This window comes from Vigna unguiculata, chromosome 11 (assembly GCF_037176805.1).
Source record: "Vigna unguiculata cultivar grain cowpea cultivar isolate G323 ecotype 2 chromosome 11, ASM3717680v1, whole genome shotgun sequence".
Taxonomy (NCBI): domain Eukaryota; kingdom Viridiplantae; phylum Streptophyta; class Magnoliopsida; order Fabales; family Fabaceae; genus Vigna; species Vigna unguiculata.
Window position 1 is genome coordinate 33,242,580 of NC_140802.1, and position 21,079 is coordinate 33,263,658.

The window sequence follows — 21,079 nt, forward strand, 5'->3', positions numbered from 1 at the left end:
CAAAGGCTGATTATTCCTTATTTGTTCAGAATACTACTAATGATTTTACTGCTTTGCTAGTTTATGTAGATGATGTGATACTAACTGGAAATTCTATGGAAGCTATCAATAGAACCAAAAGTCTGCTACACCAAGCTTTTAGAATTAAGGATCTTGGAAAATTAAAGTTTTTCTTGGGCTTTGAGGTGGCTAGAACAACAAAAGGAATCCATTTATGTCAAAGGAAGTATGCTCTTGACATCTTAGAAGAAACTGGGATGCTTAACAGCAAGCCTTGTCAAAGTCCTCTCATGAGTAATACTAAGGATCTCTTTGACACCAACAAGGATGTTCACAACACAGACTCTTATCGAAGATTAATAGGGAAGCTTCTATATCTCACTAATTCTAGACCTGACATTAGTTTCTCTGTTCATTTACTCAGTCAATTCGTGTAGGGACCAACTATACACCATCACCAAGCTGCCCAACATATTCTTAGATACATCAAAGCTGATCCAGGTCGTGGTCTTTTCTTCCCAGCTGAGACTGATATCCAAATCAAAGGTTTTAGTGATTCTGATTGGGCTGCTTGTCCAGAAACCAGAAAGAGTGTTACTGGATTTTGTATATTCCTTGGAAATTCCCTAGTTTCCTGGAAAACAAAAAAACAGAACACTGTCTCCAGGTCCTCCTCAGAGGCAGAATATAGAGCACTCGCCACCACTACGTGCGAGATACAATGGATCACCTACATCCTACGCGATCTACAAATTCATACCGATCTTCCCGTTGTTCTCTACTGTGACAATCAGTCCGCAAGGCACATCGCGAACAACCCCACCTTCCACGAACGCACCAAACACATAGACATTGACTGTCATGTTGTTCGAGAGCGACTTCAGCACAACTTATTTCGTCTTCTTCCTATCAGCTCGAACGACCAACTCGCAGATGTTTTCACCAAAGCTCTCCATCACACTAACTTCAAAATCAACGTCTCCAAGCTCGGAATGATGAGCATCCACCATCCAGCTTGAGGGGAGGATATTAATCTTAGGGTTTACTGTTACTGTTGTTGTAACCCCTTAGGATTTCTGTTTTAGAAGTTGGTTACCTAATAACTGATTCAGATCAGTTATTAGGGTTGTTTTCCCCTTTTTCCCCAAACCTATTTAAGCATAGGTTTCGTTCTCCCCATGTATGATTTTCAGAAACATTTCATCAGAAATAAAAGCTTCAGTTTTCATCTTACCTGCGTTTTGCTATGACTTGGTCTTTCTTCCTCTTAGCTTTCTCTGCACCACACCTCTGTTCCGCTGCTGCCCAAAGTTCGCGCTCCATGGAGAAACAGGAAAGCCACAACCAGCGACCACAATATTAACCATCTAGTTACTTGTAGTTCTTGCAATGAATTGCATATCTTAAAACTACTACCATTATCTAATACCCATAAAGAAGGATCAATAACGATTAGCGAAATCATGAAAACATTTTTCATCAAAGTCTCAGATTTCAATACCAATCGAGAAAATTGTTTTCAACAACTTAACACCGACGAGTAGCGAACGCAATGACAAAATAGATATTGGAATATCTAATAAAATAAATATGTCAATATAAATATTTATCACATATTAAAAATACTCCCACTTACTACAATAGCAATTTTAAAGAAATCAATATTTGTGGAAATATAATATAAATATCTTAATATATGAATAAATACTTGATTGTCAAGTCATTTCTCATATACAATTTAAGAAAAAATGTATCACATACATATAAGTATCACATTTTGATATTGGAAGTTTGTTGCGGATTTTATTGGAATACAAACTTATAAAATTTTAAGAGTTATATTACAATATGAAATATTATGTGTCATATACTTACAGTATCAAATATTATTAGTGTCATAAATTTTTAAGGATTGAAAAAATAGGATAGATAAGAAATATAAGAGATATGTTACATGAGGAACTTGTTATTTTATTTTATTCATGAATTGAAAGATTCTCCTTATTTATCTTCACATTAGTTAAATCAAGCTAATGGTGTGTTCTTCATCCTTCGTCGCATCTTACACAATGGTCAATCAACAATCACATATGAACGAATTGGAAATAGTCATCAAATGACTTTACATGAATTTTTTCTAAAAATAAAGTCACAAAATTATTGATCCGAGAATTTTCTCTTTTCAAATACGAATTTAAATAGGATACATACATAAATAAGTGTGGACTTAAGCGAATGATTAAGTATATCTATATCATATATAGATTAAATATTTATGCAATCATATAATTAGTTTCTGTAACATATAATTCTAAACTTATATATCACTTTACTAATTAATTAACCACCATTTATAATTGCATAAAAAAGTATTAGGAATAAAGATAAAAATGAACCGTAACTTAAACTTTCCAAAAATTCAATTTAATATAATATTATAATATTATATGACGGTTACGTTTGATGGATTGAACTCACAGTGACCATTTCAATATTTTAGTATAAGACCTCATGTTAGATGGTATTCAAAGTAACAGAACGCGCAAAACAATAATAATATTATTGTATGGAAAGAATTCCCATTTTAATCAATATATCAATCGGCATTATATTCTAGCATTCCATATATGTTAACCTAGAGCTTTACGCCATATAAGCCCACCACAGTTTTCATAGAAGCATTTGTGATTTGAAAACTGGAAGGCTACACAATAACAGTGTTATGATACATATATATAGACATTCAATTTCCGAAAATAATTAAACAATCACCATGTAAGATTTTTCTACGGTTTAATTGCAGAAAAAAAATTCAGCGTTAATCACAATTAAACATTATGATTATGATTTCAAAAAATAATCATAAGCCAGCAACATAATTTAACAAAAACAAAGTTGATACCAATCGAAGGTTACAAATCGTACTCATAACATACACAAATATTGATCTATTTTGATTAAAATTATGCATACTAGATATAAAAAACAAAAATTCAAGAAAAATACCTTATTGGGAATTTTTTCCCGCATGAAGATCCTACACGTGACATGACCTTGTTGCATCAACCCTTGACCCGTGAAAAACTATAACCTTAGTAATTTCATAAAAGCAACTCTTCCAAAAGAGATAGGTTTTGAAAAGGCTTCTTTTCTTTCTAAAAACAACGCCAACATGGATCTCTTTTTATGTTTTCATGAGTCTCATATATAACGAGCATTTTAATTTCATCTCACGAAAAATAGAAAAACCCACATAATACTTTTTTCTTTTTATTTTAAAACCTCTCTCTAGGTTTGTTGTTTTTAGTTATAAATCATATGTTTTTATTAATTATAGTAATATAAATATTCATTTTGCTTACTAATCTAATTGACCAAGTTTTACCGATCAATTTATAAATTTTCATATTTTATATTAATTATACTTTTGGTATTAGAAAAAAATAATAATATTTCACTTAAAAAAGATACTAATTAATTAAAATTAATCTCTTTAATTCAATCAATAATATCCAACAATGATATGAACACTCGTTAGTGTCCGACCACGTAGGTTCATCACTAAACCAGTAATAAATTAACTCATTAATTTATTAATCAAGGTTGGTGTCTAGAAACACTCCTCAACGACCCGATAGTAAGAAGTACCTTTTACTTTTGAACCACCAGAAGATTAATATAATATTTCCTTCCATTTTTATAGTTTTATGTTAATTCTAGAATATAGTATATCTGTCAAATTCTAATAAGTTAACACATGTGAATGACTTATAAAACTCTTTTTTTCTTTCATTCATAATGCTTCAGCCAAGGTCTTTATTTATATAAAGCTCAAACTCATTACCAAGAGTTGATGGATTCTTTCATGTTTAATCATTAGTCCCACAAGAATTTAATCATACCCAATAATCATTCAACTAACATCACAAAGTGTTAGAAATCTGATATCAAAGTATAATAAATAAATTGTTAATTTCTATGATAATCTCAAGTCTAAAAAAATTATATTTTTCTTTAAAATAACTTCTTATTGACAATTCATTGGTAATATTGACCATTAGGAATTCTCCTTTGAGTTAGTTCAATGGTCATATTTGTATACATAGCATTTATATGTGTAATTTAAGAAATGAGATATTTTAATCTTTATCTTATAAAGACCACTACACATATTGATATATCCAGAATAATGATGTCCTATCTTCAATAATCCCATGATCATAGAATAATTTAAATTAAAATTATATAAAATTTATTTTTCATTATTATAATATCTATTATAATAAGTCTTTAATTTTAATCAAGAACATTATCATATGAATTCAATAAATATGACAATGAAATAATAATAAACATTTTTTATTATTACAAACATGACAAATTTGATCTAGGGTATACCTCAAATCTAACCACGGACGACATTGACTAATATTCATTCTATTTTACAAGAAACTTCTCAGCTCGTAGACTAAAGGTGAGATGGATTGGACTTTTCAAAATTACTCTAGATCTAATAAAATAGATTGGATTTTACGAAATCTATTATCTATCTTATAAAATAGATTGGATCCATAATACATGTCTCTTTTAACTAGATTAATTAAATTTGAACTTTTTTCAATCTAATTTATTTTGGATTAAATATAGATTAATCCACATTGACAATTAGATTAAATAAATTAAGATAGACCTAAAATATCTAACGATTAGATATGGACTTGAGCCGACTTGGTAGGAACATCTGTTAGGGTGAATTGGCTTATTTTCCACCAAGGTCGACTGGAGCAAAACTTTGACTTGAACCGAGGTTGACTATGTAGAGCTTTGGTAGGGTTCAACTGGCTAAGCTGTAATAGGGTTAACTTTGACTGACCTTCGACTGATACTGATTCAAGTCGACCTTCGACCGAGATAGACTAGGGATGACCTTCGACTAGGGTCGATTTAGGCTGACCTTCAAAGAACGGCTATTTTGACCCTCGTGGTCATCCTGACTCGATTGATATTTGGTCAGTACGACTCATATCAACCTTCAACCAACATCAATTTGATCGATCTTCGGTCAACGCCAACTTGACCGACGTTTTCTAATGCCAATTTGATTGACATTTGCCTTGGGCCGACTCGGTCGACCTTTGGGTCACTTCGAATGACTATATACAATTTTATCAGAGTTTGGTATGATTTAGTAGTATATATGGAGATAGAAAGTTAAAATTTTGAAACCTAGAATTTAAGAAGTAAAAACATTAATGATACATACAAGGCATTCCTTTGAAAGATACTCTAGAACAATTTGTCGTCTAAGTGCACCTACATTACTCTTGAAAAATAATTTTTCTAGATGCATAGACTTTGTTAGTGTATATTGTATTCTATTTTAATCACATTGTATCTTGTTTTTGTAATTTCTTATTTTGTTATACGGATGGAACAATATTGCTAGCTCTGCCTTATGGATTGTATTCTCTTACTTTCTAGGTTCTCTATTGTAAACACTCAATTTCGTTCGAGTGAATGTATTTTGTTTTGTTAAATAAAAAATAAAATAAAATAAAAATATGTTAGATTTTTAACTTTAATTCTACCATGAAAAAAAAAAGGAAAAAAGAAAAAGAAAAAAAAAAGAAGAAAAAGAAGGGAGAATCTAATTTGTTTTTAATTATCATACCCTTCTCATGAGCCCAAATGTTTTATACATGTTTTCACCCCATTGTTTGCTATTTACACTCTTCACATAACATGTCAGAAAAGGATATTTTATAATTTCTATTTTTAGAGAAGGGTATAATATTAGGAGCAATATGTTTTTGTAATAATTTGAATAAATATCTTGCATTTACGCTTGTGTGATGTGTCTCATTGATTTGTCAGTCAGGGAAGATATTATTTTAGTAATTAGCAGTAAATGTTCCCGATAATAATATTTTTTAGAGAATTGTACGATTTTAATAGTTAGAAGAAAATATTCCTGGTAATAATTAAAATCAATTATATAAATAATATGTTATGATTTGATCACGATCTTTATGTGACGGAAAATATGATTCTAGTAATTACAGGAAATATTTCGTTAATAATTATAATCAATACCGTGGATATTATTTGACCATTTAATTTCTATAGTAGGTTTCATCAAGACCAATTTCTTTCTCATATATTTTGTTATAATTAAAGACTAGGATTCCAATGGTACCCTAAGGTGCCTATATAAGCACAAAATTTCTCCAATGGAAGACAAAAACAAAATTCAAAAAACCCCTCTTCTTTTTTAATACTAGAGCACACACGCAAAAGTGGGTCACCTTAGTATCCTTTCAGTCAATTTTGCTTCCTTCGTGTCCCTGAATGGTAAACTCTTTTTGCTCCTAATGTTATTGATTCTCTTATAATATCAAATGTATGATCGATTGACTTGTTGTATGAATAAATATGATTGGGGTTCGCACGTGAGATGATTTTGGGTTTGTAATCGATATGTTCAACCTTTCTCTTTCTTTTTATTTCAAATGCCATTTATCTTAATAATTAAAAATATTTCTTTCGTAGGTTTTTAATTCTTTTTTCTTAAAAAATATTAATAATAATAAAAATAAAAATTATAAAAATATTTTGTAAATGTCATGTCAAATCTCGGATTTGCTTGATAACTAAATCTTTTATCATTTAGAATCTTGGGTTCTCTTGATATTAATAAAAAAATATATAAAAAATATAAAATTTAGAAAAATAAAATAATAATATCAAACAACTAATTTTTTTTTTATAAAGAACTACGTTATCCTTGATTTTCCAAAAGGAAATATGTTGGAGCAAGGTACAATCCTCGTCGGGCCCAAAAAAATAAAAAAATAATTTTGTTTTTAATCTTTATTATTTTTGTATGTGTTTTTTTTTTTTATTTTGTTTGATTCTTGGGGAACAACATATATTTTAAACATCAAATTCTATCTTGCACACTTAATTAAAGAGGGAATCGTCTTAAGATAGACGTTGTGGGGTGCTAATACCTTCCCCATACATAACCAATTCTCAAATCCAAATTTGGTTTCGAAGACTATTCTTTTTAAGGTTTTTCTATAGTTTTCCATAATAAACTATGATGGTGACTCATCTTTTTTTTTTTAAATTATTTTCGCCGTCCCACCGCGATCTCGGTTGTAAAATCTATATATAAAGAGAACATTCTAAACTATGGATATGAAAGACAATAATTTCATAGATCAACCTTTTTTGTTTTATTTCTTTGTTAGAGTAGATTAAATTCTAATATGGTATCTAGAGCATGAGAAGCCTATTTTATGGCCACCGGTCCTAAGCTCCTGTGTCCTCATTTTTCAATGGTGTCATCCACACTAATTATCTTCTTGTACGCTATATTAGAAATATCTTGAATTTAAATTTTCTTGGTTGGATAAAGATAATAAATTTCTCTTTTGAGGTAATATTCCATTTTAAAATATTTGGTTCGACCTTTTGTTCAAGCTAATTTAGCTCGATTTTGGCTTGGCCCGGGTCATCTCCACATTCTGTGCCAAGCAACTCGTCTAGACCCTCAACCATGAGCGACTCTCATTCATCCTTCGTCCTAGGCTGAATAGGCTCAACCTTTAGTGCTGAAGGTTGAACTAAACTGGTTTAAATCAAATGGTCAAGACAAGTCGACTATGACAGAATTTTGAGCCAAGTTGTCTCAGAAGGAAAGTCTAGTCGATGTTGGCCAAAGGTCAAGACTAGTCAACCCTAAACATAGGTTGAGACTAGTTGGTCGTAGTCGAAGATCGAGAAAACGTGACTTTGATCGAAGCTCAAGACAAATTGTGGAACTTCAATTTCCTTCTTTTTTTTTAGTGAATTTCAAATTCTATTATGTTAAGTATTGATACTTTTTTAAAATTTCTCAATTTCAATTTCTTTATAATTTCCTTATTCAAACAAGTCATTATACTTAAAGATTAAAATTCTCTAAATAAATAAATTATTTTCCTAAATTGGGTTGTACAAACAAAACATAAAGAATTTTGAAATTTCACAAACGGAACTTCAACTTTTAGGAAGAATACTTAATACGGTTCCTTCCTGAGGGGGAAATGCATTTACAAAAAAGAAAATGGTAAAAAGAAAAGGAGGAAATCGCACCTCCCGCTTTCAAAGAAAAAAAAAATGAAAAACTTACATATTTGTTGTTTTAATTATCATGTCCTCACACCTACTATTATGATAACATTGTTTAAAACTGTTATGAATAAATATATTGTAGTAAAAATATATAGCTCATAAAATTTATATATAGTAACATTTTTAATAAACATAACCAAAACAATGTTATTAAAAGTAGTAAATCTTGTAGTACAAAAATATGAGTGTAGTGGCAGACTATTACAGGGGCAGGGCCATCGCCCCCAAAAATTTTGATTTTTTTTTAATTTATGTATTTAAAATTTTTAAAGTTTTTTAAATTATGTATGCTAAAATTTTTTGATTCTTTTTATAATTTATGCAATTAAAATTTTTGAAACTTTTTAAATTTTATGTATAGTATTTAAATTTTTTTAAATTATGTGTAGTATATCAAAAATCAAAGAAAATAAAATTAAATCTTTTTTATTTTACTTATAAATCATAATATTTAATATTAATTGATAATAAAATTTGAAATCAAATATAATAAAAAATAAAAAAAATTAAGATATTTTTCATTTGTTTCTTGAGTTTCTCACATATCTCATCTTTTACTTTTACTTGTTTTTTTTTTGTATTTTTAAAGAGGAAAATAATTGTTGTCTCCACTCTTATCTCTTATATGTTCTCTTTCCTTCTTGAAAAAAGAAATATTTTTTTTGTCTTACTTGATAGTGAAATATTAGTTTAATAGTTAAAAATATTTTTTAACGAGCTTTTTGTATATTAATTTTTAAGAATGTAGAAGAAAAAAATATTGTACTATGTATTTTTTCATAACCCATTTTTAATTGTAGCTTGATTAACATGAATTTTTATTTTAGCATTTACGTATCAAATTTTTATTAGATTATGACAAATTATTCTTTAGTCTTAGTCTTTAAAAAAATATATTGGTAAGAATAAAAGAATAAATTATATTTTAAAAATGATAAAAAAGAAAATTGTGTGAAGATGGAAACAAGACAAATTCAAAATTTTCACATATATTCTTAACCATGATACTACTCACTCAATTGTCCAATTATAAACTTTTTTTCTTAAAGTTCAAAAAATTACAAGTGAGTCATTACTACAATAGAAAAATTGTTTTTTGTAATGAAAATTATTAAAACAAGATTGTTGAAGAAAGATGGAAGGTGAATTTTTTGCTAACAATTTGTTTATTTACATTGAAAAAGAAATAGTTGAAAATTTTAGTTCTGGACCAATTATTGATAAGTTTAAGAATATAAAAAAATAAATGGCAATAATTATTATTTGTTTATATAGTTATGGTTATATTAAATTATGTATTCATTACCTTTATTTTAGTAGCAACAATTAAAGATATAAATTTTGATTGTATTATTTTGGCTTCCCCTAAAATATTAATCAAGATCGAGTTACTTAATTTCTACCAAAGGTTTCTCTTAGTTACAGGAGAGATATAAAAACAAGTTTTCTACAAAACTTAACAAAAACGTTTTTCACAAAAGCCAGATTTTAGAAAAATCTCATTTTCTAACCGTTATAAGTTATTAAGGGGATTCGAATTAGGAAAGAGGGGAGAGTTTGTGCAAGGTTGGAAAAATGTTGTATTAAGAGGTTTTATCAGTTCGAGTTCCTATACTTTAACCTTTTGGTACAAAATGTAGCTTTTACGAAAATACTTTATTTACGAAAAAAATTAAGGCAACAGCGACTTGGGGAGTGGAAAATCAACTTCAGAGCTTGGCATTTAATATAGGTTTACTAAAGCTGAAAGCAGAGATACGTTTAGGTTTATTGATCTTAATGGTATGGTTCTAATGGGTCAATGTGCAGAGGATGTAAATCCCAATGCTATAGAACAAACGCAGAGATGAAACTTCGCCATTATTCTGGTCCAGGATAAAACGAGAAAGGCAACAGTATTTGAACGGTATAGTAGTTGAATGAATGAATTTCAAAATAAGATTAATGGATGAGATGTTCTAAAGCTGTCTTTTGAATGGATTTTTATGAGCATATATTGATCCGTCTTAAGTCAGGTGTGTGTAGCTCATGCTGTCTCCTTGCAAAGAACTAAAGATAAAAGGTAAAAGAAGTTAGTGAAGTAAATGGATTTTGCAGTGGAAAGGTGTCTGGGGACTAGAGTATGTGATCCAACGAATAGGAACGATGGAAGAAAGGTTCTGAATCTGTTTTTCGTAGCCGATTCGAGTTACTTTGATTAAGAAATGCTTTTCATACACATTTGCAGGACAAAGGTAATACGCACGAGTCGATTGAGGCATCAGGTGAAACAATCATAGAGCCCTATTGACTTGTTGGTATTGTTTTTAGCTTCTATATATTCTTACGTTTTGTTAGAAGATCTGACGTGCTAGGTTTTCTAGTCTATAAGGATTAAAGGTATTGAACAAATCATGAACGAATAAGTGATATATTCTTGGATTAAGCAAGGTCGTAATAGCAATAGTTTTAGGTTAGGTCTTTTTCCGCTCCTCAAACTATGAACAACTAATATCAGACATCACATAAACTCTTCATGGGTGGGAGGGTGTTGTGACCCAACAATGTCTCTTTAAAGAGTTATTTTCGGATGACAAAAATTTCAATTTCAACCACCATATCTGTGTTGGTCTTCTTAAGTTTGAAATTTGTTATCCATTCAAACAAAAACTGCAGATTAAAACTAAAACAGAAAATACGGAAAGATGTTCTAGTGATTGAATTCATGGCATATAAACAAAAGAATTATATAATTTGATTTAGTCATTCAGTTTCTATTCCCTCTTTCTTGCGAAAGGGAAACATATACAAGCTAAGAAATGGCCTATTGTACAAAATTTCTCCGCTAATCTATGCCGGTCTCCTAAAGTGTGAGATTTAAGGTCAATTCAAGCAAGATGTTATGCTTAAGAAAACATCTTCGCTGCAAGGAATTGTGAGGCCACCCATGGGATGATCATATCCAAACTCTTCTCAGCTTTACTCAACAAGTCCTGGAATGAAGGTTGGTTCAAGAACGACACAGGGATCACAAACCGCTTCATTTTCTCTCCAACATAGACTGCAAGATGGCCCTTTTGTGCATCCACTGCTTTCGAAGATGCTTGATTTGCTGCAAATAAGGCCTTTCTGATAACAGGTAAACGAAACCCCATTGTTGTGTGGATTTGAGAATATAACAACGGTTTCAAGAGAAGTCTTGGGAATTTTGAATGCTTTCAGATGTGAATGATTTGTTATGATCCTAAATGCTTGAAGAAGTGAATATATATAGATAAAAGGTGATCCAAAAACTATGAGTTGGTTACTTGAATTATTGGTGAAGGAGGAACATGGTACCAAATGAGAGACATGGCATGTGGCGGTGTCTTTGGGGACTTTCATAATAATCAACATATCATAATATCATGTAGATAATGGAAGTGACCCACATTCTGGATGTATGAGAAAGAAGTGTAATTTGATGTTGTCGACACAAGCTTATTCAAGCTGGTGGGGCCGACGAACTTCATTCATGCAAATTTCATTTCTTTGTTCTCATCTTATCACCTTGGAGCTATAAGTTGCTGTAAGACAGGGCCATAAGTTCTTGTCTCCCATTTGGTCTCGTCACTCCTATCATATCCCTCTGTTAAACATTCAAATAAAATTAAGATTTCTCAAATACTCTTTTATCTGTGTATGGTGCTTTAAACACTTTTTGGGAGATCAACACAAATACTTGAATTGAAAATCATTACGCAATTGGAATGTTGGATGACTCGATAAAACAACATCACGGATGGTACGGTCGCAGTCTCGCAGAAGTTATGCCTAAGCAAAAACACATTTTTCTTAAGGCTTCCTTTGTGTGATTGGAAGATTATTCTCTCGGTGTTAGAGAAAGACATTGTGTTTCACCCTAGTTTTTACATTTGCTACAGTGCTTATTGTGTACCCGATGAACTCGTTCCATTGTATAATCCATTGTTTCATGTTGTGTTGCTTGTGATAGGGTTTCACAAGTAGTGTTAGAATATCTTCTAGGGTTCAAGATATTTATAGTGTTTCTTATTTTCTTGGGGTGTTCTTGTAAATTTTGAAAGATATAGTGGTTTGGTCTAAATCAAGGAGATTAGGCAACTATATGCAGCTCTTGTTGAATAAACTTAAATGAAAGTTAATATTTTAAGTAAAGTTAAATGAGAGTTAATGGGTTAGCAGTTTTAGAATGTCAGGAGTTAGTGGTTATTTTGTAATAATTGGTAGGCTTGAAGATGGAAATCCAAATTTACTCTATAATTAAATTCATGTTGTATCACTTAAATTATATGAATTAAAAACTCAATCAAAATATTCACAAAAGTGTCTGAGTGTTTGAAAACTAATACAGTTAGTTAACCATTGAAGGTTTGAATTTATTATAGGATTAAATATGTTTTTGGTCCTCAAGTTTTAGCGAAATTTGGAATTAGTCCCTCATCAAAACTTTTGACCAATTTAGTCCTTCATCTTTCAAAATGCATGAATTTAGTCCTTATAACTAAATTTTGTTAAGTTTATCTGATGTTTCAAACGCATTTCATGATAATATTTAAATTATTTACACTATTTGACACATTTTTGCTTCAATATTAACTTAAATATTATCATGAAATGTGTTTAAAACGTCAGATAAACTTAACAAAATTTGGTTAAAAGGACTAAATTCACGCATTTTGAAAGATGAAGGACTAAATTGGTATAAAGTTTTGATGAGGGACTAATTCTAAAATTTACTGAAACTTGAGGGATCAAAAACATATTTAACCCTTTATTATAAATACCACAAATACTCATAATCATATAGACACCAGCACAACGTACATTTTTCATACATTTCACTATGCAACCTCAAATATTTGTTCCCATAATTGTCAAGTACGCAACACCGAAGCCCATTACACTTACAGAAGGGTGTTAAAGAAAAATGCAATGCAAAGGCACAAGCCCTCGTAGAAAGTATGAAGAAGCAAATTATGAACAAACTATAATATACAGGTGGGTGGTCCGGTAACAACAAAGAGCAATTGACATAATGAACTCAACAATCTTATGATAGATTTTGATTTCATTTTAGAAAGTAAACTCTAATCTGAGTCAACCTTGCAAAATCAAATTATAAAATAAGGTTTTTATTCATTTATATATTTTAATATGATCATATCACTAATCAGCAAGATCTCTAACATTCATTTACACTGATGACACCAGTATATACAATTTTCAATTGCATATATCTTTTCCTTGTCGTGCATATCGTTGTAAAATATTGCACTTGTTAACAATTACATTGCACTAAAAAGTTAGTCATGGTTATGAATTATGAGTTATACAATACAAGCTAAAGGCATCAAAACCATAAACTAATAAAAGAGAAAAATAGCAAGGCACAAAAGTTAGAGATAGAGAAAATTGAATTGTATGAAACAATCGCAAAATGAGATAGAAGATGTGTGAGTATAGTCTAAAGGGAGATCTCTATAAGTTGAGAACATGTCTATGGTACAAAATGTCTCCATTAATCTATGTTAGTGTCCAAAAGCATACAACTATTTCTCAATTGAAGCAACATGTTATACTTCGGAAGACATCTTCACTGCAAGGAATTGTGAGGCTTCCAATGGGATTATCATATCCAAACTCTTCCGCAGCTTTACTCAACAAGTACTGAAATGAAGGTTGATCCAAGTATGATACGGGGATTACAAAACGCTTCATTTTCTCTCCGACATACACCGAAGTGAACGATAAAGCTTTGGCACATCCCCTGCTTTTGAAGATGTTTGATTTGCTGCAAACAATGCTTTTCGGATACCATGTAAACGAAAACCCATTGTGTTGATTTGGGATGAGAATGCTTTACGAAAAGTCTTGATAATAAGTTCTTCAGTGTTGAATGCTATTCGATGTGAATGATTTGTGTTGATCCTAAATGGTTACCCGTGAATATATAGAGAGAGAAATGGTTAGATAATAAACCATTGGGTTATTGAAGGAGGGCTATTGAATTCAATATGAGTAATTCGACCAAGTTAAAGACAGGGGCACTTGGTGTTGTCTTTAGAATTTCCTCAAGAATGTACGTAACATGTTATAGTGGGCCCTCATGAATGTTACTGATGTTGCTTCTATTTTTAAGTCCATGCACTTATTCAGAGCTTTCAAATGTGGTTGCTACCTATCATCTGATATTATTGGATGATACAACAGAGATATATATTTATGAATAGAACTGTCATCTCAAACATTTGAAAGTCTGAAGCTTATCCACCATTACATTAGCTTCATCGCAATGCATGGACAAACATGAGGTTATATGAGGTGGCTAATTTGTCGATCATTATTGAGGAAGGTGAGCTATGATGCACTCCCATTGAGCATTCTAATCCCTGAAAACAACGTCTGCGAACATACCATATGCGATGTTGTTTTCTTGAGTCATATCATAGGTCGATTATTAAGAAAGTCCTCAAATACAACACCACATGCCATGTCTTTTATTTGGTCCAATGTCCCTCCTTCACCAATAATTCAAGTAACCAATTCATAGGTTTTGCATAACCTTTTATCTATATATATTCACTTATTCAAGCATTTAGTATCAACATAAATCGTTCACATCTGAAAGCATTCAAAATTCTCGAGACTTCTCTTCAAACCATTATCTTCTCAAATCAACACAACAATGGGGTTTCGTTTACCTGTTATCAGAAAGGCCTTATTTGCAGCAAATCAAACATCTTCGAAAGCAGTGGATGCACAAAAGGGCCATCTTGCAGTCTATGTTGGAGAGAAAATGAAGCGGTTTGTGATCCCTGTGTCGTTCTTGAACCAACCCTCGTTTCAGGACTTGTTGAGTAAAGCTGAGGAAGAGTTTGGATATGATCATCCAATGGGTGGCCTCACAATTCCTTGCAGCGAAGATGTCTTCTTAAGTATAACGTCTTGCTTCAACTGATCTTAAATCTCACACTTTAGGACACCGACATAGATTAGTGGAGAAATTTTGTACAATAGGACTTTTCTTAACTTGTTTCCCTTTTTCAAGAAAGAGGGAGAAGCAAGCGAATGACAATATCAAATTATCTCATTCTTTTGTTTATATGTCATGAATTCAATCACTAAAACAGCTCTCCGTATTTTCTATTTTAGTTTTAATCTGCACTTTTTTTTTAATGATAAAAAATTTCACACTTTAGGAGACTGACACAAACATTGTGGTTGAAATCGCAATTTTTGTTGTGATCAAAACTCTTTCATAGAGACATTATATTTGGGTTAGACTGTCGGGTTAGACTGTCTAATGCATCTAGGGTCACAACACCCTCCCACCCACGTAGAGTTTATGTGATGCCTGATATTAATTGCTCATAGTTTGAGGAGCGTAAAACGACCCAATACCTTTAATCCTTACTAGAAAACCTAGCACCTTAGAACTTCAAACAAAACGTGACAATTTACAGGCTAGAAACAGAACCAAGGTAAAACCTTGGTTATCTCTGTCGTGCGAGTGGCTATGAAAAACATTTCCAGGAAGTCGAACTGATTAAACCTCTTGATACAATCTATTTCACCTTTTAATCCTAATCCCTTTAATAACCTATAACCTTCCTCTAGCAACAAGCAATCTTAAAAAAACGTCTTTAGAATGAGACAAGTACAAAGGTAAGTTTCAGTTTCAGATAACGATAACCCTTCAGCCGCAGTAATCAACTTCAAGACATATGACATCTATACTTAATCTTCATACATAATTCATCCTAACCATGTACGACCCTATATATCTTCAAGAAATCCTTGGATACCAAGTGCAGAAAAAAAGTGTAAAACGTTTTTGTAATACATTAAGGTAACTGATGCATTATTAAGAGAAACAAATGGATTAAAAACAACTTAAGTATGCTTTATTGGTGCCACATGCGTGCATTCAAAGTCCCTTCATTTTTCTTTTTTGTTTTTATAATTGGCATGATCATGTTTATATTATTGGTATTTTGTCAAATAATTCCTTTCAAGTTTTGTCAAATAAGTCCTAATTTTGGTGTTGTGTTCAGATAATTCATAATTTTCGTCAATTTTATTCAATTGGATCATTTTTTGCTAACACGATTTAAATCATTAACGGCTACGTGTCACTTTGTGGTTTTTTTGAATATCTTTTTGAATTTTTTTGAATGTTTTTTAAAATTTTTAAATATTTTTTTAAAATGTCCAGGTGTCAACCCAGCCACGTGTCAAAGTCAATGTTCTATATTTAATTTGGTCCCTATATTTGATATTTTTGTTCAATTTAGTCCCAACTTTTGTTAACATGAAACAATTTGGTTCCTCTCCAAATTGAAACCAAATTTAATTTTTATATTAAAATTCACATTTTTATTAAATATTTTTATATAATATATTCAAATTCACATCATTATAACTTTGATATAAAAATTAAATTTTTTCACATCTTTAATAGGGACAAAATTGGTTAATTTTAAACAAAATTAGGACTAAATTGAACAAAAATAACAAATATAGGGACCAAATTACATATAGAACATTGACTTTGACATGTGGCACACTATTAGATTGACACATGGCATGCTACTAATTTGACATGTGGACATTTAAAAGCAATTACAAAAAAATTCAAAAAAAAATTCAAAACAACCACGAAATGACACGTGACAGTCACAATTCATGACCGTTAATGATTTAAACGATGTTAGCAAAAAATGACCAAATTGGACAAAATTAACGAAAATTGGGACCTATTTGAACACAACCAAAATTAGGACTTATTTGACAAAACTTAACAAAATTTGGGACCAAAAAGGTATTTTAACCTTTAATTAAATAAGGTGCTATTTAATAATTTTGGAAATAGAAGTATTTGTTTTGTATTTGTGAAATATTTTATAGAAAAATGAAAATATCAAAAGATTTAAGAAAATTATCAACGAAATTAGGTAATTCAAATATTAATAAAATTATTTATCTCTGGTTCTTTACTTCAATTACAAATTCAAGTATAAATTTCAGACCCAGTCGTGTTCATCCCATTAACCAATTCGCCCAACGAGGAGAGGTTAGGTCGCCCAGTAAGTGCAGTTCACCCAGCAAACTATGCGTTCTAAAAATCTCTAAATAGAATGCTTTATAGAGTTTTAATGTAATCTTTTGGGGAATAAGGAACTAACCATAAGAGAAAGATGACAAAGACTTGTTCCGGAGGCTGGAGTTGTGACACCCCGACTATTATACTAAATAATTATTATTTGATAAAAATATATGGAATTAATTTTTTTTTCATAAGATTATCCTTGAGAGAACATTAATAAGAACATAACTTCATATTCATATATGTAGTTTACATCTATGTAATTGTTCATGAAATATTACAAAAATATATATTTGTATAATATTAAGAGTCTTACATCAAAATAGAATATTTATCTATATTTTTAATATCTCCTAAAGATATTAATAGAAATTATCCATGAGTCAATCTTCAGAAGATCCACCAATAATATCCCGAACAACTCTCACTGAGTAGGTTCCTCTTCTGCTCATGCAACAGGTACATATGAAAGAAAAATATGAAAGGAGTGAGGTCTTTATAAGCCTTAAATATCAATCCTAATAAACTCAACAAACAATACAAACATCGGGGGCCTAAATTTGGACCTACAACCACAAAACTTGATCTTGTTTTACCAGACATATGGATCCATATTCCACTTCTGATGATCCAATTTGAACATCAAAAGTTACTTTGGGAAGTGATTAGGTAGTTGAGTATTTCTCATAAAATATTGGTACAATCATAATTATTTCTTTCTCGAGAATATTAGCCATTTATCGGCTCACAAAAGAGATATATACTCACTACCTAACCTTGGCGATGCCGAACAGGTATCGGATAGCCCCAAGTTTGGCCTATGAATATCCTAGTCCAGTGCGCTATTCTGAACTATCCAGATATTCACCTACATGGTAAAACTTCCTTAGACCCCACCATGGTCCCTGCCTTTCATCCCGCAGTGTACCAAACTGTGACTTCCCAAATACAAACACTTTGACACTGGTTTAATCTCAACTTATTGAAACCAGACTTAACTCTTACTTAACTGACATACTCTTGGAAATTTTCAAAGGTCATAAAATGTGATGATTATAAAATCATGTCATTGTATAAACTATACACAAAGAATATAAAACAACGATAACATGTACATGCAATTTTTCTTCTATCAAAGCTCACTGAAAAAAAAAATAATATTTACTTTCACTTCACATTTTTTTTAATTATAAAATAATGATAAAGTAAGAATCAAAGCAAGAACTTTAAATTAGATAAGGATTATAACGTTATAAATAAATAAAATAACAAAATATAAATTAAACGGGACCCGTGGGTAACTGGAGATATATTAATTGAAATAAATAAACAGGACCAGTGCATAACTGGAGATAAATACAATAAAATAAATAAATAGGACCAGTGCGTAACTGGTGATAAATAAAATAAAATAAATAAATAGGACCAGTGTGTAACTGGAGATAAATAAAATAAATAAATAGGACCAGTGCGTAACTGGTGATAAATAAAATAAAATAAATAAATAGGACCAGTGCATAACTGGAGATAAATAAAATAAAATAAATAAATAGGACCAGTACGTAACTAGAGATAAATAAAATAAAATAAATAAATAGGACCAGTGCATAACTGGAGATAAATGAAATAAAAGAAATAAATAGGACCAGTACGTAACTGGAGATAAATAAAATAAAATAAATGAATAGGACCAGTGCATAACTGGAGATAAATAAAATAAAATAAATAAATAGGACCAGTGCGTAACTGGAGATAAATAAAATAAATAAATAAACAGAATCAATACATATATGAGTCAAAATAAATAAAAGATTAATATAAAACCCATGAGTTTATCAAGATTAATATAAAAAGAGCTTAACCTCACTCCCCTCTTGCCTGATTAGTTGGAGGGACACACTAGGAATACTTCTAGAAGACCAAGATCTCTTTCAAATCTTTTGCTCCAACTTTTTCTCTCTATTTCTTTCTCTCTTTCTCTCTCTTCCCTTCTTTGCTTCTCACTTAACTCACCTTTCCTTTAATTCTTTCTACATTTTTCTCTTTCATGCCATCCTTTTATAAGAAAACCATGTGCAACTTCATTAATGCAAAGATTCTCTTCATTAATGAAGAGATAAGCTTTATGCTTTCCTTATTTCTCTTACGTAATCACCCTTCCATCATTTCTTTCATGTATTTATAGGTTAGGATAAGATTCCTTTCATTAATGAAAGGTAATCCAAAACTTTCCAAGTAATCCATGTAATACATGTGGATGATGTAATCTTAGGTCATCTTTCTTTCATCATCCATTTCTTTCATCCATTTATAAGCCATGCATGTGCCAACTTGCCAAGTAATGAATGAATGCATTAAATGTAAGGTTATTACTTCTAATTATTTTTATCTTCCATGTATTTAGACAAAACTCCTTTAAATCTCCTTATCTTCTTTCTTTTTCTTTTATTTCTTTTCTTTTCTTTTTTTTTTCTTTTTTTTCTTTTTCCTTTTTTATTTTTTTTCTTTTAGCAGATTCTTTATTATTATTTTTTTTACACACACCTATTTAATTAAAATATTTTTACCTAATATTTATATATATATATATATATATATATATATACATATTTTATTTGTTTTGTTTTGTTCTTATAATTATTTTTAATAAGTAAAAAGTATATCATGATAAAATATATTTTTAATGTTTAAACTACATCATAATAAAATATGAAACATTAGTAAAAATAGAAGATTTTCTAATTTTTTATTTAAAATAAATAATATAGTTTATTAAAAAAATAGGGATGTTACATTTCTCCCCTCCTTTTAGAAATGTCGTTTTCGAAATTCACGTGGTTGTAAAAAGATGGGGATACATCTCTCTCATATTACTTTCTAATTCCCAAGTTGCATCACCTTCATCTTGTTGATTCCACAATACCTTTACCAAAGGTATGTCCTTTCCTCGAAGTTGTTTAATCCTTCGATCTCCAATCCTTACAGGAAGCACATCATAAGTAAGGTTTTCTCGTATTTGTACTACATCAGGTTCTATCACATGAAAAGGGTCATGAATATATTTACGAAGTTGAGACACATGAAAAACATTATGAAGTTTTGAAAGGTTTGGAGGTAAAGCAATTTGGTATGCGACTGAACCAATTCTTTTAAGGATTTGATAAGGACCTATGAATTTTGGTGTAAGTTTTCTAGATTTGAGAGCTCTACCAACCCCAGTTACAGGTGTAACTTTCAAGAAAACATGATCTCCTTCTTCAAACTTAATGGGTTTCCTTCGTTTGTCATAGTAACTTTTCTGCCTATCTTGAGAAGTTTTCATCTTTTCCTTGATCATTTTAATCTTCTCAGTTGCTTGTTGAATTACCTCTGGACCCAAAATTAAGGAATTTCCATTCTCAAACCAACACAACGGGGTTCTACATCTTCTCCCATATAGAGCCTCATATGGAGCCATTCCTATGCTTGAGTGGAAACTGTTGTTATAAGTGAACTCTATAAGTGGTAGAAATTGATCCCAACTTTCCGTTTGTTCTAAAACACAGGCTCTCAACAAGTCTTCTAAAGATTGGATAGTCCTTTCTGACAGTCCATCAGTTTGAGGGTGATAAGCTGAACTGAGCCTAACTTTTGTTCCCAAGGCTTTTTGTAAGCTATCCCAAAATCTAGAGGTGAAACGAGGGTCTCTATTAGAAATTATACTAGAAGGTACTCCATGTAGTTTGATAATTTCTTTTATGTACAAATGAGTTAACTTTTCTAAAGAAAATCTAATATTAATAGGTAGAAAGTGAG

General features: G+C 30.6%; 1 protein-coding gene and 2 pseudogenes across 1 annotated transcript; 1 reads left to right on the forward strand and 2 right to left on the reverse strand.

Moving 5' to 3' along the window:
* Positions 1–10,853: 10,853 nt before the first annotated feature.
* On the reverse strand, positions 10,854–11,505 carry LOC114168925 (auxin-induced protein 6B-like; annotated as a pseudogene).
* Positions 11,506–14,769: 3,264 nt separating this feature from the next.
* Positions 14,770–15,287, forward strand: LOC114170696 (auxin-induced protein 15A-like). Its single transcript, XM_028056229.2, has one exon. It carries the CDS (start codon positions 14,864–14,866, stop codon positions 15,134–15,136), a length of 273 nt encoding a protein of 90 aa, XP_027912030.2. The 5' UTR covers positions 14,770–14,863; the 3' UTR covers positions 15,137–15,287.
* A 4,786-nt stretch (positions 15,288–20,073) lies between these two features.
* LOC146881794 (uncharacterized) lies at positions 20,074–20,741 on the reverse strand (annotated as a pseudogene).
* Between the last annotated feature and the right edge of the window lie 338 nt (positions 20,742–21,079).